This window comes from Trachurus trachurus (genome assembly GCF_905171665.1).
Source record: "Trachurus trachurus genome assembly, chromosome: 1".
Taxonomy (NCBI): domain Eukaryota; kingdom Metazoa; phylum Chordata; class Actinopteri; order Carangiformes; family Carangidae; genus Trachurus; species Trachurus trachurus.
Window position 1 is genome coordinate 19419167 of NC_139891.1, and position 16466 is coordinate 19435632.

At 45.1% G+C, this 16466-nt stretch overlaps 2 protein-coding genes across 2 annotated transcripts in view; one reads left to right on the forward strand and one right to left on the reverse strand.

The window, feature by feature from the left end:
* Positions 1-1350: 1350 nt before the first annotated feature.
* Positions 1351-4220, forward strand: LOC310986729 (fibrinogen-like protein 1; the record flags this gene model as incomplete). Its single annotated transcript, XM_083972787.1, has 7 exons — positions 1351-1407; positions 1909-2077; positions 2668-2827; positions 2935-3032; positions 3147-3235; positions 3694-3902; positions 3995-4220. 7 exons carry the CDS (start codon positions 1351-1353, stop codon positions 4218-4220), a joined length of 1008 nt encoding a protein of 335 aa, XP_083828913.1.
* A 204-nt stretch (positions 4221-4424) lies between these two features.
* LOC310987628 (uncharacterized protein) overlaps positions 4425-16466 on the reverse strand; it is a 37689-nt gene continuing 25647 nt past the window's right edge. The window contains exons 8-18 of the mRNA XM_083973967.1: positions 12899-13071; positions 11792-12133; positions 8981-9047; positions 8291-8414; positions 8048-8138; positions 7408-7513; positions 7184-7257; positions 6342-6440; positions 5814-5930; positions 5598-5695; positions 4425-5193 (exon numbers count right to left, since the gene is read on the reverse strand). Of these exons, the coding sequence (XP_083830093.1) occupies positions 4980-5193; positions 5598-5695; positions 5814-5930; positions 6342-6440; positions 7184-7257; positions 7408-7513; positions 8048-8138; positions 8291-8414; positions 8981-9047; positions 11792-12133; positions 12899-13071 (1505 nt within the window). The 3' untranslated portion in view covers positions 4425-4979. The remainder of the gene's footprint in view (positions 5194-5597; positions 5696-5813; positions 5931-6341; positions 6441-7183; positions 7258-7407; positions 7514-8047; positions 8139-8290; positions 8415-8980; positions 9048-11791; positions 12134-12898; positions 13072-16466) is intronic.

The window sequence follows — 16466 nt, forward strand, 5'->3', positions numbered from 1 at the left end:
AAATGAAATAAAATAAAATAAAACAATACCTAAAAGTCATAAAGTTCTCTTTTTAGGGTTTAACCCTTCTCCTTTTACTCTCAAAATACCTTGTTTTTTTGTACCTTTAAAAAGTTCACTTCACTCAGAAACGAGCAAAAATAAAAAATAAAAACACGTGCGTATCAGCTCAGTGACGTAGTGGAATTCCAGAATCCAAAACTAGCTGTTGGCATGGAGACGGGGTCGGTGGGAGTCGTAGCAGCAAACAGCAGCGGGGTCCATCATCCATCCAGTGGGCAAACCGCTCCGACCTCTCTCAGTTAGCAGCGTCCATCTCCCTGAAGCACATTAACTCAGCTGAACCAAACAAACAGCGCTATTTCACAGCGAGTTAACGTCAGCTTGCCTTAAACTGGGCAGCATCACAATGCTAAGCTAAACAGCACTGATATCAAGGCACATTTTAACACGGTATGCTAAGCTAAGCTAACTAGCAGGTCGCTAAATCGCAGAGCATAGCCATGTCCTTTTTTTTTTTTACCACCACCACAACAACAACAACAACAGTTAGTCAAAAAACCAAAGTACATGCTCTTATTTACCTTTTTTGCAGATTACAAACAAAGATAAAATCTGCACCACGGACAGTCGACCTCGACGATAAAACTCCACAACACGATCCTTTCTGTCCTTTCTCTGGATATTAGTGTGTCTATCTTCTTGTGGGCCCAGGAGGGGCATGTATTATGCAGAGACATACTATTATTGTCCCGCCCCTAACAGAGGGCAGGGTTATGATTGGCTGTCAGTATTATTATTATTATTATTATTATTATATATTAGTAATACATGAATGAGTAGACCAACAAGTTCAGGGAAAAATTACTCGTCTGAAAAATTAGTCATATAATAATAATAAGCCACGTAAACTAAAAGTGTTTTTGAGAAGTAGCCTACATCCCTGATTAGTATATTAAAGGGAAACTAAACATATAGCCTACTGGTACTCTTTTTCAGTTCATTATAATTACTTGGTTGCACACTTGAAACCTATTTTTTGTAACAGTAGTTTGACTATTGAGTTTTGTGCTTGCAGTTGTGAGAAAAGCGTTCAAGGATAGTGTTTTAGCAATTTTGGATTAAAAAAAAAAAGGTGTAGATCTATGTTGGTGAAAAAAGAAAGCCCGGAATAAGTGAATTGTCTGACAGAGGATTTAAATACAGAGAGGAAATAAGGAGAGTTTATTGCAGCCACTAGATGGAGGCTGTCAGGGTGACAGAGGGCCATGATGAGAAGATGTAAGAGAGGAGCTCAGTGGGACAGCTCAGACAAAGCAGTTTGATTCAGTGATGAACAGATCGTTGATTATGGATAAGCTGAGAACTTTGGTGGTCCTCTTCCTTCACCTGGCTTCATGTCTTTCTGTAAGTAACAATACAGTCAGTCTATTAGGCTATTGAATTTTGAGATTATTTACAAAATAGAAATGTTACACAACAGGTCAAGGACTGTTTCTTCTGCTGTTAATTTACCTTAATGTGTGTGATGATTTATCTGAATATTAAAAACATGCATCTGGGACAGTGGAAGAAAACTTTTACCTTCATGAGCTCAGTTTCTGTTAAACTACCAGGGATGGAGATTTCTTTGTATTTTGGTTGTTAATTATTTTCTCCTAGCAAATAAATCCATAATTTATAGCAAATAATTTCATGTTCCTGCTCAAGTTAGGGAGACTTTGAGAGACTACTGTTCAATACAGTTCATGAAGTTTTACCATAAAATTAAGTCACCTCATGTTTCTTCTTTGCACCAGAGCTGCAGGTTTATCCAGCTTGATCATGTTGTCTATCTTCAGCCGAGCGGTGCTGGTTCTGTCAGGTCGTATCCAACTGGACTTATTGATCCGGTTTGTCTCTCTACAGGCCCCGGTGCCGTGTGAGGAGGAGGTGGCCCGTCTGGAAGCAGAGGTCCGAGGCCTGATGAATGTGATCAGTGACCAGCACCGTTATATCCAGGAGCTCCACAACAGCCAGGCCCAACAGCTGGAGCACATACCCTTCTCATACCTGGACCCCGAGGACCTGTACAGAGGTGAGGCTGCATTGTGGAGTGGGGTTGTCCTCAGACTTCAAGATAATTAATGTTAATTAAATACTGGATGACAGGATTAATTTAATTGTGACCTAATTACCACAGCGCTGCAGAACCCCTCAGCCTGTTTTAGCTCATTGTTTTGTTCTTCCAGCTCTGCTCATATGAGCCTTGTTTTGTCTGCAGGATGTGTTTCAAGACAAAGCTGTGATAAACCCACTGAGCTTGAGCTGCAGACACGCTCAGTCAGAGAGCAGCAGCTGAGCACTGTATTTATCAAGTGAAGACACAGATTATCCTGAAGGATACTACTTACCATTTATACCATTCAGGACCAAGTGAATCCAAACCAGTGCTAGTTCACTTTGTGTGTACTGTGTAGAAACTGACTGTCGGTAGTAATAACACACCAAGCCACTGCCTTCAAGTAGCCAATTAGCAGTTAACATCTCAAGCACCTCAGCACCTCAACAGTAATTGTTATGAACGTGTCTGTGTTGTTTATGTTGCATACAATACAATCAACACCTGTCTGAATATTTCCCCTTGTGTGTGTGTGTGTGTGTGTGTGTGTGTGCGCGCGTGCATAGACTGTTCCCAGGTGTTTGCTGCTGGTAACGTGGCCAGTGGGCTCTATGTGATTCGTCCAAACGGTTCCCCCACTGCACTGACTGTGTACTGTGACATGAGCGATGGAGGAGGATGGACTGTCTTCCAGAGGAGGAGAGATGGCAAGGAGAGCTTCGACAGGTGTGTGAGTGTATGTGTGTGTGTGTGTGTGTCAGCTTGACACAAATAAATATTAACGTTTAGACATAAATATGAAATAAGTGTGTGTGTGTGTACACTGTGTGCAGGTCATGGGTGGAGTACAAACATGGATTTGGAGACCTTTACTCCCCTGATGGAGAGTTCTGGCTGGGAAACGATGCTCTACACCAGCTCACCTCCCAGGGTATGTGCAGTATACCTGTGTGTGTATGCATGTGTGTGTGTGTGTGTGTGTGTGGGGGGGGTGGGGGGGGGGGGGGTTAAAAGGTGGTTGTGTGTGTAACTCTGTGTCTTCTAGGGAACTATGACTTGCGGATTGACATGGAGGACTTTGATGGGAATCAGCGCTACGCAGAGTACAAGAACTTCAAGGTGGACGATGAGAAGGTAAAACAGAGACATGTTACAGCGTACGGTGACATGTACGGCGCTATATAAAATACAAAATAAAGTTTGGTTGATTGACCTGGTGGAATAAAAATCTATTTTTGAAAATGATCACCTGCACTCTTCTTCTCTGTCTTTGACCTCGCCCTCTCTTCTTTTCCCATAACACTCCTGGTCTTATTTAGACTATGTGTGTTTTCATTGTATTTCATGGCCTTTGCTATAGAAGGGTGTCTGACTGCTCGTCTGCCAGCTGTTTCCACCCCGTGCCCTTTTCTTCTTGGTGTACTCCTGTCTCAGTCCCCCTCTCATCTCTCAATCAGTCCCTGTCCCCTTCTTCCATCAGTCCTCTCTTTTTCTATGTTTGCATCCTGTTGAGAAAGTGACACTTTGTTTCTCAGCGATTGACGTAGATGTGCAAGTAACGATCAAACACACATTTGTCTTCCCCACTGAAGGACCAGTACCAGTTACATTTGGGTGAGTTCACTGGGAATGCAGGGAACGCCCTGGCTGACGCTCACACTACCCCCACCGGTGGGAAAACAGGGGCTCGTCCAGACTTGAGAAGCATCAAGTTCAGCACCTTTGATAAGTCAATCAATCAGAGTGAGAGGAGCGACGGCCAGTGTGTCAGACTGAGCAAATCAGGCTGGTGGTTCAGCAAGTAAGTGAGAGAACAGATTTTCTCATCGAGTGTGAACAGAAAGTTAAGATAAACAAAGTGTTTCACCTCATCTCTTTACTTCCTCCTCACAGGTGCGACTCAGGGAATCTGAACGGACATTACTACAAAGGGCCGTACCAAGCCATGACTGACGACGGGGTGGTGTGGTACACGTGGCACGGTTGGTGGTACTCCATCAAGTCTGTGGTGATGATGGTACGAGCCGCTGACCTGGAGCATCCGCCGCCGGTTGTTAGCCCGGGAGCAGGGGCAGCAGGCAGCATCGACCATCCTCAGCCGATTGGCTGGAAGAACTAGTGACACACCTTGCTTACCTGTTTGTCTTCATCCTCACACCTTAAAGAAAATCACGTGTCTCCTTTACATTTGTTTTACTGTGTGAAATAAAAGCAGACTGCTTTATTCATGTGTCATATTTATTCTGTCCAAAAGTAAACAGAACATGGTTCACTGAGGCATTCTGGGTACATTTGAGGTTCTTCAGGACAAAGTGTGAAACAGGACCAGGGTCTGTTGGACAGACTATGATCAATGATTGAGCTTCGCTCTTTGGGAGAAACAACCTCTTTAAACCAAGGAGAACCCGCCATCTTAACATCTGCAAACCTAAACCACTGTGACCCAGATCGAGCACAGAGCCGAGTTCTCAGTGACCTCTTCAGATGACGACAGGATGATCTGAAACAACAGTCTGTACAATAAAAAATAAAATTCAGGACAGTCACTATGAGAGTGAGGCTCTATGTACAGACCCTGAGGTGCCTGTTGTTCTCTCTTCTCCAGAACAACAGAGTTTGTTGGTGAACCAGGCGTTTGGTAGAGACTGATAGAGCAAGGCCAGTCCCACACTCAGAGTGAAGTGCATCAGTGCCACCGGAAACATCTGTCATTTTCCAAATAAGTGTCTTTTAATGCAATTTGTTCAAAATGTTCAAGTTTGTTACGCGATTCATATCCAACAACACTGTATTCTGTCTCTGCATCCGGATCTTCATCCATCCAAGGCTTAGAAAGGTGATGAGGAGGTCAGAGGACAGGAGGGTGTTTCCTGCGGAGTTATCTGGGTGATAAAGGGGCAGTTGTAGGAAAGGAGGCAGAGTTCCTTGGGGAGCCGAAGGGTGAGGTGGGTGAGAGGCGGCGGGGGCTGGCCAGCAGGTCGGTGTTGTGCAGCTTCCACAGCAGCTCCTCGTTCTCCATGGACAAACGCTTGTTGACCTTGGACTCTTTTTGCAGCGTCTGCTGGAGTTTGACCTGTTCGCTGGAAAGCTGCCTGCAGCGGAAAAAGGAGTAGACAGAGTTGTCACACGGGGGAGACAGAGAGCAGATTCTGGTCAGCCCTATTTATAGCCAATTGACAGATGGGTCGTTTGTCAGTTTGCTTGTGTGTGAATGTGTATAGAGAGAAAGCAAGCATCACAAAAAGTGAGATGGACACAGAGGCGTTGAGTGAATTAATGCACAGCTCGTACAATAAATACACTTTTACCCATTTGAAATAGTAAACTGTTTTTGATTGATAATGAAACTGCAGCAGGGGACATCAGTGTGGTAGTAAGTCCTTCAGTGTGGACAGGATGCGTGATCGGATCTCAAATGCTTGAACTTAGAGCGCGCGCACACACACACACACACACACACACACACACACACACACACACACACAGCAGTACATACTTGGAGAGAGCTGCGTGTTTGTCCATTCTGGCCCTGTAGTCCTCGTTCTCCTGCTGGACCTTATTGAGACACTCCTCCAGTTTTACATTATTCTCCACCTGCAACACACACACAAACAAAGTCAAACATCCCTTAACAATCTGGACCAATGTTGCCATAAAATGTAGAATAATAATTTGGTGGACTGCTGCGGTCCACCTGTTCACTGACACTCACCAGTTTGTCCATCTCCATCAGCTTCTTCTCCTTCTGGTGCAGCTGGTTGTTCTTCATCTCCAGCACCACCTTCAGACTGTCCAGCTCCTGCTCCAGGTAGACGGTGTGAGAGTCCTTCTGCACAAACACACCAACAAACACAGTCAGAGCAGCCGGAGGTCACTGCAACAGCACAGGCAAGGAGACAAAGGGTTTCTCTGACGCTGCTGTGGACTTAACGTTATAATTAGTGACTCGTCTACATCAGCAGGGGGGGCTGCTGCGCTGCTGCCTCTTTAAATTGTTAAAATTTGGTGGGAGAGAGAGAGTACAACACTGGGTGGCAGGTTGTGCATTAGCACTCAGCACTGCCATTTGAACCCTGGACCTGGGGCTTTTATGTGAGTTTGCCTGTTCTCCCTGTGCCTGCGACAGGTTGTTTGTGTCTACATCAGCCCAGTGAAAGGCCGGCGTCTGCACCCCGCCCCCTCCCCCAATGCCAAGCTTGGATTGGCTCCAGCATCCCTGACACTGTGTGATGTGTGTTACCAGATTGTTGTCAGTCAGTACCAGTTTCCTCCTCTCCTCCTCCGCCTGCAGCTTCTCATTCAGAGCCTCATTCTCTGCCGCCAGCACAGATATCTTCTCCTGGTCAGAGGAGAGGAGACACACACGCAGAGGTCAGAGGTCACGAATGCGTAAACACTGATACGGAAAACAGCTGCAGATAAACTCATCAAACTGCTGCTCCACTGTGGAGGAAACTAAGATTTATCAAAGCAAACAGACTGCACCATTCTAACACTTTTTCTACATGTGATATCATTTCACTTCCTCGGCCACAGGAGTATACAGGCAGTGGCAGGTTAAAAACTACAGACAGTACTGGATAAAAAATATGGACATTAAAATTGGCAAGATTGTGTCAGATTAAAGTAAAAACTACAGACAATGATAGGTTAAAAACTGCAGTGACAGATGAAAGTAAAAATAGTGAGTAAAAACTAAAGGCAATGACAGACTAAAACCTACAGACAGTGACAGATTAAAGTGAAAACTAATGATGAATAATTTGTGACTCACTCAGGGACGCCAATAATAAATAAATAGAAAAATGGTGAGTAAAGACTAAAGGGCAATGACAGACTAAAAACTACAGACTATGAAGTAAAACTACAGATAATTATTATTATTATTATCATTATTCTGTGACAAATCCTCCAAAGAAATCTTCTATGATGCCACAGTGCAGAAAAAACATTGGTTGGTGAAGAAACATCTTTTCTAGCAGAATGGAAAAGTCTGATAAATGCAAACTAACACACGTACGCAGAGCAACACAAATGAACACACTAGCCCCCACACACTAACTCAACAGGTGAATGACTCACCGAGAGAGACGTTCCAGTCTCTGTCAGCGCCTTCTCTAGATTCTGCAGGTCGGTCTGCTGGATCCTCTTCAGCTCTGTAACACATACAAACACACACACACACACTCAAGTCATTTAACACACGGGAGCCATTAATGAACACCAGTATCATCGGTCAGTGTGGTAAAGTCTGACTTCAAACACTGCTGTGAGCTGTGAATGTTGTGTGTCTGTGCACCACACACCTTCGACGGACGTCTCGTACTGCTGTTTGAGAGACTCCATCTCCTGGCTGTGACTCGCTGCCTGCTGCTTCCTCTCCGCTTCCTGTTGGCTCCTCAGATCCTCCACCTGAAGAAAACGCAACTTCATTCAGGTCCGACAACTCAAACACACTGCGGCCTGAGGTCTCGTCAGGGGTTATGGGGACATATTGTTAAACGTTAAAGGGATACTTCACCCAAAATGTTGATGTTTGTGCGTTGCTAGTCGGACCCCCCCTGGAACTCCAAAAGCGTTTTGATAACACCAAAAGTTCTCCAAACCCTTCTTTGGCATGACGGTGAGTAGAAAATTGGTGAATTATTGATTTTGGGTGAAGTATCCCTTTAAATTTCTATGCCATGAGTCAGAACCAGATCCAGTGTGTGACTAAAACACTGTGTGGGTTCGATTACATGCTGAGAAAAAGCCAGTTGAGCCAAATCGTGAATCAAAAGTGTACATGCAAACATACTGTAACAGCTCTACACAAACATTCATATTCATAGTCATCGTCAAAGTCTGAGTCAGAAGCGTAACCATGGCAACAATCATAAATCTCTGCGATTTTATTTATGAGCAGCTGTGAAATATGTGTATGTGAGTGTGTGTGCGTGCTCTGACCTGCTGCTCCATCAACATGCGATACTTGTCAGCCTCATCCTGGTACGTCTGGTGGACCTTATCCCACTCAGTTTGGTAAAAACTCCTCAGCCTGACACACACACACACACAGACACACACACACAGAAATTAAATCTAAAACAACAATGTGCAGCCTGTGTGGTACCACTGAGGAGTTATAGTTTTAAAATCTCCTCCTAACGTGCCAAACTTGTGAAGTTATAAGTCGAGGTGAATGTACACCTGTCCTCCAGCTGCACCAGCTCCTCCTTGTGCTGCTCCTCCACGCTCTTCAAAGCCTTCTCCAAGCTGACACGCACCTCCTCCTTTTCCTGCTGCAGACGATCGCAGCACTGCGTCGACGTGACTGAAGGAGGCAGGAGGAGTACACAGTTACAATCATACAATACACTCACAAGTGTGTAAAAAACGTTCACGTCATGAGTTCAGTCAATAAACTGCACGATTTAAAAGATTGACAACAAAAAGCACAGATTTAGTCCCACAATCTGAGTCCTTAGATCTTTTGCAACTTAAAAAGTGACTGAGGTAAACACTGATGCATGTTTTGGGTGAGAAGGCAGACGGCTACAGCCATGTGGTAACAGCTGGCTGTAACTGGGACAGGTGCCGTCTCCCTCTGAATGGAGCTCTGTGCTGCAGGTCTGTGTGTCTGTCACCCTGGTGATGGAGACACAACGCCAGCAACAGCTGAGAGCAGCTACAACACAAGCTGGTCCTTTATTTCTCTACCAGTGTGTAAATGCATGCCTTCCTGTTGCTATGAACACAGAGTGCATGTGAATGTACAGGGCTTTACAAAGACTCCAGATGAAGAGTAGCTACTAAAGTGCTTGTTTGTGGTAACATTTTGCACGTGTGATTGGTGCATGTTTTGCTAAAAGTCGTGGTGGCGTATGCAGCGTCTCTCACCCAGCTCATCTTTGATATTGATCAGCTCCTGAGACAAGCCCTTGTTCAGCTTCAGCGCCTCCTCCTGCTGCAGAGAAGAGAAGAGAAGAGAAGAGAAGAGAAGAGAAGAGAAGAGAAGAGAAGAGAAGAGAAGAGAAGAGAAGAGAAGAGAAGAGAAGAGAAGAGAAGAGAAGAGAAGAGAAGAGTCACTTTAATCTTCAGTAGAGACACCGAGTCTGTGAGTCCTTCGATGGACACTGCTGTCACACAGGCAGCATGCTCACTCTGACTGTTAACACCCAGTTCTGTAGATAAAACAGCTGTGAACCTAAAACCTTAATTTTACCCTCTAACACACATCCATCCATACAGCCATCCATTCATCCATCCATCATCCAGAGACAAACAACACACACTCTCACATTCACACACTAAGGCCAATTTAGAGTCTCCGATCCACCTGGTGTTCATGTCATGTTGTACTGTGGGAGGAAGCTGAAGAACCTGGACAGAGCCCACAACGCCACACAGAAATGCCCCAGGCCCCCCTCCCCTCCATTTCTCCTCCCCCCCCTGTCTGTGTGATGGAGGAATGTGAGTTATTTCAGCACCTTCTTCTCTTCATGTCTTCATTCTTCTCTCGCTCATTTACACAGAACTGGAACATCTGGATTTCTCCACATTCTCCAGTTGTTAACACTGAAAGTTTTTTTTAACAAGCTCAAACTAATGTGTTACCGCACCAAACAATGAATCATCGTAAAAACGCCAGCTGCTAAGCTCACCTGTGTTGCCCCATCCCGAGGGCTGTCCTGTATGTACGAGCTGATATTCACCTGTCGCCTTTCAAGTGATGAGATAAGATACCAGAGGAATCTGTGTTTCAGGTGTTTCAGCTAAAAACACACTTTATCTCAGATCTCAGGTGCACAAACCAGAGAGCCGCTGCCCCCCCCCCCCCCCCCCCCCCAACCTATCTCCATAAACACCTCCCTCTACTCTACACTAATCAATAACCTGTCACCACAGCTCCTGTCCTCTCTCAACACTCAGACTTTATAGTGGAAACCAGTATCTCCTGCTGCTTTATAGACAGTTTTAAAGTCCATCTGTCTGTCTGTGAGCAGAGAGAGTGTAGGACACTGTCAAAGCGTTGAGAAACGGTCATAAAAACAATGTGATAAGGAGCGTTCAGGCCTGATACATGACATCCACCATCCGCACGAGGCAGGAGGAGAAGGTCCAAGAGACTGGACTGAAAAATAAAAAAACAGCAGCTTCAAGACAAATGAGGTGGAAAAGATACAGAGGCCTCCAGAGACCTGATCACAGACCTGACTGAGGACAAGAGACAGGAGGAAGAGGACAGACAGGAGGACAAAGAGAACAACAGGCGGGAGGAGAAAACACACACACACCTTGCGTTTCCTCTTGCGTTGGTGGGGCAGCGCTGTCCTGGGCTTAATGTGTGTTTTGCTGGCTGTGGAGCCCATGACTCAAAAAACCAAGGCACACTCATACATACTCACACACACACACACACACAAAAACTTCTCCAGTTTTGTCATCCAGTTTCTTCAGTCACCTCTTCTTCTTTTTCCCTCTGTCTCTCTCACTCACTCACAAACACACAAACACACACACACACACTCTCTCTCTCTCTGCACTCCTCCTGAATCCTGAATGAGACTCTCTCTGTGCATATTATTGTCTGCTCTCTCTGCCACTCCTCTCCACTCCTCCCTCCTCCCTCCCTCTGTTTCTCCTCCCCCTCTGTGTGATGGAGGAATGTGAGTTATTTCAGCGCTGCTCTTCATGTCCTTATTCCTTCCTCAGTCAATTACACAGAACTGGAACATCTGCATTTCTCCACATTCTCCAGATGTTTGCACTGAAAGTTTCCAACGCGTTATAGCACACATACGTACGGTATACAGTCATCTTTATATTCAACCTTATCAGCATTTGTCAGATGTCCGTTAACCGTTGGTCACAGGTGAAAACCACCCAACAATAAATCAACCATAAAACCACCAGCTGCTAACTTCACCTGTGTTTCCCTCCACTCTGACCCCACCCACCCAAACTACAGCCCCACCCCCACCTCCAGGGGAGGGCTGCCCTGTATGTACGAGCTGATATTCACCTGTCACCTTTCAAGTGTGGAGATAAGATACCAGAGGAATCTGTGTTTCAGCTAAACACACACTTTATCTTAGATGCACAAACCAGAGAGCTGTCGATCTGCAGCTGCTGCACCGCTACCCCCAGCACCCCCACTCCCACCCCATCTTTACACCAATCAATAAGTAGCCAGGTCATTTCCCATCAGATGAACTGTACACATGCACAGACATACAGTACACAGCTGTTATCTGCCTGTGTAGCTCATTATCTGCAGAAGAACCTGTTTACATCCTACTTTACTTTTTCTATCTCTGACTAACTAATCAAATGCCAATCGGTTGGATAAAGTAGAAAAAGCTTTAGCAAGAGATTCACATGACATTAACTCTTGTCACATGACCAACAACTGCTGAGTGACAATTAATTACAGCCTGCTTCTCACTCGTTTCCCTCCTGCATTACGACCACTGACATGTACAAACACATCCTCCACACTAAAGCTGCTGCAGAGACGGACCCAGGCCCTCAGTACAATAAACTGTTATTATCACTCTGTTGGTGTTAATAATGGTGGAGGACGGTGTGGAACGCCATCACAGGTCACACAATCTTAACTTAACTTCTCGTCTCTGCCAGTAGGCATGTGGCTTAATAACAAAACAGACAAACAACAATCGAAATGTTGAAAAGGTGTGTGCCTGTTACCTCTGTGAACAGGTGCTGGATGACTGTGGCCAGAGCCTCCACTCTCTTGTTCCCCTGGAGCAGCAGCTTCCTCAGCTGGACGGCGGCCTGGTTCTTCTTCTCAGCCTGCTCTTTCCTCTGACTCTGTTTCGCCGCCGTCCCGTCCACCACCGCAGCCCTGGGCTCGGGTCTGGAAACGTTCTGTGCACTGGACCCCGTTGTGTGGCCATATCTTGATCCAGTTCTGGCTCTGAACCCGAGTCCAGAGGACCCGGTGGTGCCTGAGCCAGTGTTGGTGACATCGGCAACAAGCACTGGGAGGACTGACGTTACTGGTGGATTAGCATTGACCAGATCAGCTATCTGTAAGACAGCAGGTACATTCAGAGTAGACACGCTTTATTATTAATAGAAGGAGAAGTCTGTTGTCAGAGTTTACAGAGAAATGATCTGTTGTATTTTATTATAATACAGTGGCATGCAAAAGTTTGGGCACCCCTGGTCAAAATCATTGTTAATGTGAACAGTTAAGCAAGTGGAAGATGAAATGATCTCCAAAAGGCTTAAAGTTAAACATGAAACACTCTTTTGCAATATTTTAAGCAATATCAGTGTATTATATTTGTTTTCTACAATTTTAGAGTGAAAAGGGGAAACAAAGCAGCAGCCTGCAAAAGAATGAGAAACCAAGGAGACTTGAGCTCTCAGATAACTTTGACCAAGATATCAGACAAGATATTTACTATTTACACACTGTGATAGTTTCCAAAGGGGACGCTGCTAGGTATTAACTATGCAGGGTGCCCAAACCTTTGCTGTAGGCCCTTTTCCTTTTCTGTCATTTTGAAAATAAATATAAATATAACAAATAAAAATAACAATTAAATATATTATTTAAAATGTGATGGGTCATCAGTAACTTTATGCCTTTTGGAGATCATTTCATGTTCACAAATGTTGACCAGGGATGCTCAAACTATTGCATGCCACTGTATATAGATGAGGATGAATTATTGAGCAGGGTTAAATTGCAGGGCATATATAGACAACACCGCTCTGACTTCCTGTAATCCGTCAGTATTCAGTGACTCAGGACTGCGCTGCAACCAAGAACAGAAGCCTGTGTACCTGGTCAGGTGGAGGCTGCTGCTGCTGCTGCTGCTGCTGCTGCTGCTGCTGCTGCTGCTGCTGCTGCTGCTCGGTTACTTCGGCAGGTGCTGCTCCCTGTGAGCTGCTGCTGTTGCTGCTGCTGCTGGTGTTTGTGGGTCTGGCCGGAGTCTCCCGAGGTTTGTTTTTGTCCACTGCAACAGAAGAACGAGCTCGAAGTGAGTCAGGTCCGGCATTCAACATGGTGTCACACACTCCCCCCTACGCACACAACACAAACAGCCCATAACGAACTGAGAAAGGATACGAACACAACAACACAAACATTCACTCTCGTCTCGTACATGAGAATACGCCGACTGAGAAAGAGATGTCTGCTCTAGGCTGAGAGTGAGGCATCATGGGATTGTGTGGTAATGTGGGCCAGTGTGTGTGTGTGTGTGTGTGATGGGCCCTGGGTGCATTAAGGAGTACATTACCAAAGCAATTAGAGAGAGAGAGGGTGGAGAAAGAAAGAGCGAGAGAGAGAGAGCAACACACATCTTTTCAGCTCTGCTGTCGTCCACTTCTTTCTGTAAATCTCATTATACCTCCCCTCCCCTCCCATCTCTCTCTCTCTCGCTCTCTCTCATAGGTCATGTTTACTTTCCATCTAGTGTCGGTACATATTTCTAAAAATTAATACTCCGCCTCTCAGAGCACCACAACTAAAGAAAACAAATGCAAAAAATATCATCAGTCTCACAACACACAACTTTCGTTTTGTTGTGATGGTTTGTGTTTTCTTAAGTTGCAGTGATATCTATATCTACCTATATAGATAGACAGATATAGATATGGATAGCAGTCTACAGCTAGATATCACGCTGTTTATCATGAGTTAACATTGAACATTATTTATATTATTACTATTTTACATAATTTTATTTCTAAGCACTATTTGAGAGCAGCTCAGGTGTGTATGTGTGTGTGTGGTGATGTTCTGTACCTGGAGTCTGCCAGGCAGCCATGCAGAGCTGCTGAGCCCAGACTGAGAGAGAGACAGGGCCGTTAGCATGACCAGCACAAAAAACAAGGACGAGTCCTGCTGCGTCATCAGAGTCTTTGTTTGTACAAAGTGAGACGACCTCCGACACTCAGGAAAACACAGGGGGTCGTCGTGTCAATGAGTGGAGGAAGCTCGATAACAGGAGGATTGGATTTAAGTCTCAGTGGTTTCAGGCATTCATGATGAGCAGATTGTGTAAAGTTAAATGTTTTAAATCTTGGTTGTGTGTGTCGGCCATATGAGGATGCTGAGGATCGCCTGTTGTATATTTAAGAGGAGCGCCAATAGAATAAAAAAAAAACAAAAAAAAAACAGTAAGTGAAACCAGTGAGGGATTAGGGATGGCAGAGCAGGGGGATAACAGAGGTCAGGTGTGGGTATGGGGGCTCAATGCACAGCCACACTGAACTGGCGATGTTGTGAGGCACATAAGCCCTGAATTACTGCACGTGTGTGTGTTTACACGCTGCCACACACGACGTCAGCAGCACCACTAAACTACCACGACCCCAACACTGTGGTCGTCTTCAGCTTCATACACCACGGTGATGGGACTGCTGCGGGTCTGGACATCAGCTGCATCCACACGTCCTCCTCATCTAAACACTGGAGATTGAGCTTCTGCATGAGTGTTGCCATAGAAACAAGTCTATGGAGCACGTCACTGTCCTGTGCTATGTCCATTATTTGGTCTATTTATATACATCCCATCTGGTCGCTGAGCAACAACCAGAGAGTCATTCATGTCCTATGATCGCAGATAAATAACTGAGTGAACTAGCCCGTTAATGAGCCGCTTCCTTTGGCCGAGGTGTGGAGACAGGAGGGACAAATGATCTGAAAAAGGTGGTTGCTGTTGTCTAACGTGTCCAGCATTTTACAATGATTGTGTCCTGATGAGTCCAGACACACACCAGTTTTGTAACCAGCTTGTTGAGCCTCATCCTATTCAGGTCAGACATGCTGACCGCCCCAGCAGACAGCAGCATAAAACAGCACACAGATCACCACCAACTGATAAAACGTGTGCAGTATTTCACTGCAGACGTCAAAGGACCTGATCCTCCGGAGGAAAAAGAGCCAGAGGTCTTCATGACATGTGATGTGAGGGCCACTGGTCTGTAATCGTTTTAATCTAAGACAGTCTCCCAACTTAAGCACTGGAACAAGACATGGTGTTTAATGATTATGTGATGGTCCTCATCTCTCTCCGCTCCTCTGTGATGTTGTGCTGCAGCTTCCTCTCTGCTTTCTCCCTTCTCAGTTCATTTCGTTCACAACTGAGCTTCTCCCTGGCTCCATCACTGAAGGTCTCCTTTCTCTGGATGAGGAGGGTCTTGATGTCAATGGTGAACCAGGGTTTAATGTTTGCAATGCAGTGTGCACTCCTTGCTGCTAATACAGTGTCCACATAGAAGTTAAAGGGGAATTTCCGTTTTTTACAAATCTTTTCTAGCATGAAATACGATCATTTACTCACCCAGATAACTTTGGTGTCATTACAAGTCCTTCTGACGAAATTAGATCCAGCCAAGAGCTGTGTATATCCATATAATGCGAGAACACGGGGCACGCAATGCAGCCTCTAAATAACACATTATCTGCCGCGAAACTCGTTTATTTCACCAATATTTTGTTATGATACGCTAGTGCTATTCCCCTCTGAGTCCGGGATGACCTGTTATCAACATCCGGGGTCAGCGCTCAGAGATGATATCATCCAGGTCAGAGGTTAGTAGGTCAACCTACAGACCCTGGGTGTTGATAACAGGTAACCCATGGATCTATTAACCCGGATTCAGAGGGGAATAGCACTAGCGTATCATAACAAAATATTGGTGAAATGAACGAGTTTCGCTGCAGATAATGTGTTATTTAGAGGCTGCATTGCGTGTCCCGTGTACTCGTATAATATGGATATACTTGGCTCTCGGCTGGATCTAATTTCGTCAGAAGGACTTGTAATGAGTAAATGATCATATGCTAGAAATAAGGTCCAGATTGTAAAAAAACGGAAATTACCCTTTAATGTAGTCTAATGTATTCAGCCATTCTGTTAAGACTCGTGTTTTTGTCGTTATTAACTCCAGCAGCACCCTCAGACCTGTGTACTCAAAACAGTCCTTTAGAAACTTGTGGTTTTTAATCAGTTTTACAACAAGATGTGGAGTGGAGACGGGAAAACCAGACGCAGACCACAGACCACAGACAGAGATCAGAGGAAGTACTGAAGGGGTACATGTGTCTCTGGATGTTTTCAGTGAAACCGGACCAGTTCAGCTGGAGACAACTTGAGTTTGATCCTCATTATTAAAAAAGGGGTGAACTAATAATTAAACCTTCTGGACTATGTGCTTGTAAATTTAGACACTGTCCCTCGGTGAACAGGAGGTTTGTGGCTCAACATCAACACGACTGTCCCTGATCTGCACAGAGAACATCTCCATCTTAAAATATTAGAGAACGCTGCAGCCAAAACCTGATATACCAGCCTCTAATGCCCTCATCTGCACCACATCAGATTAGAGTGCGAGCATCTCT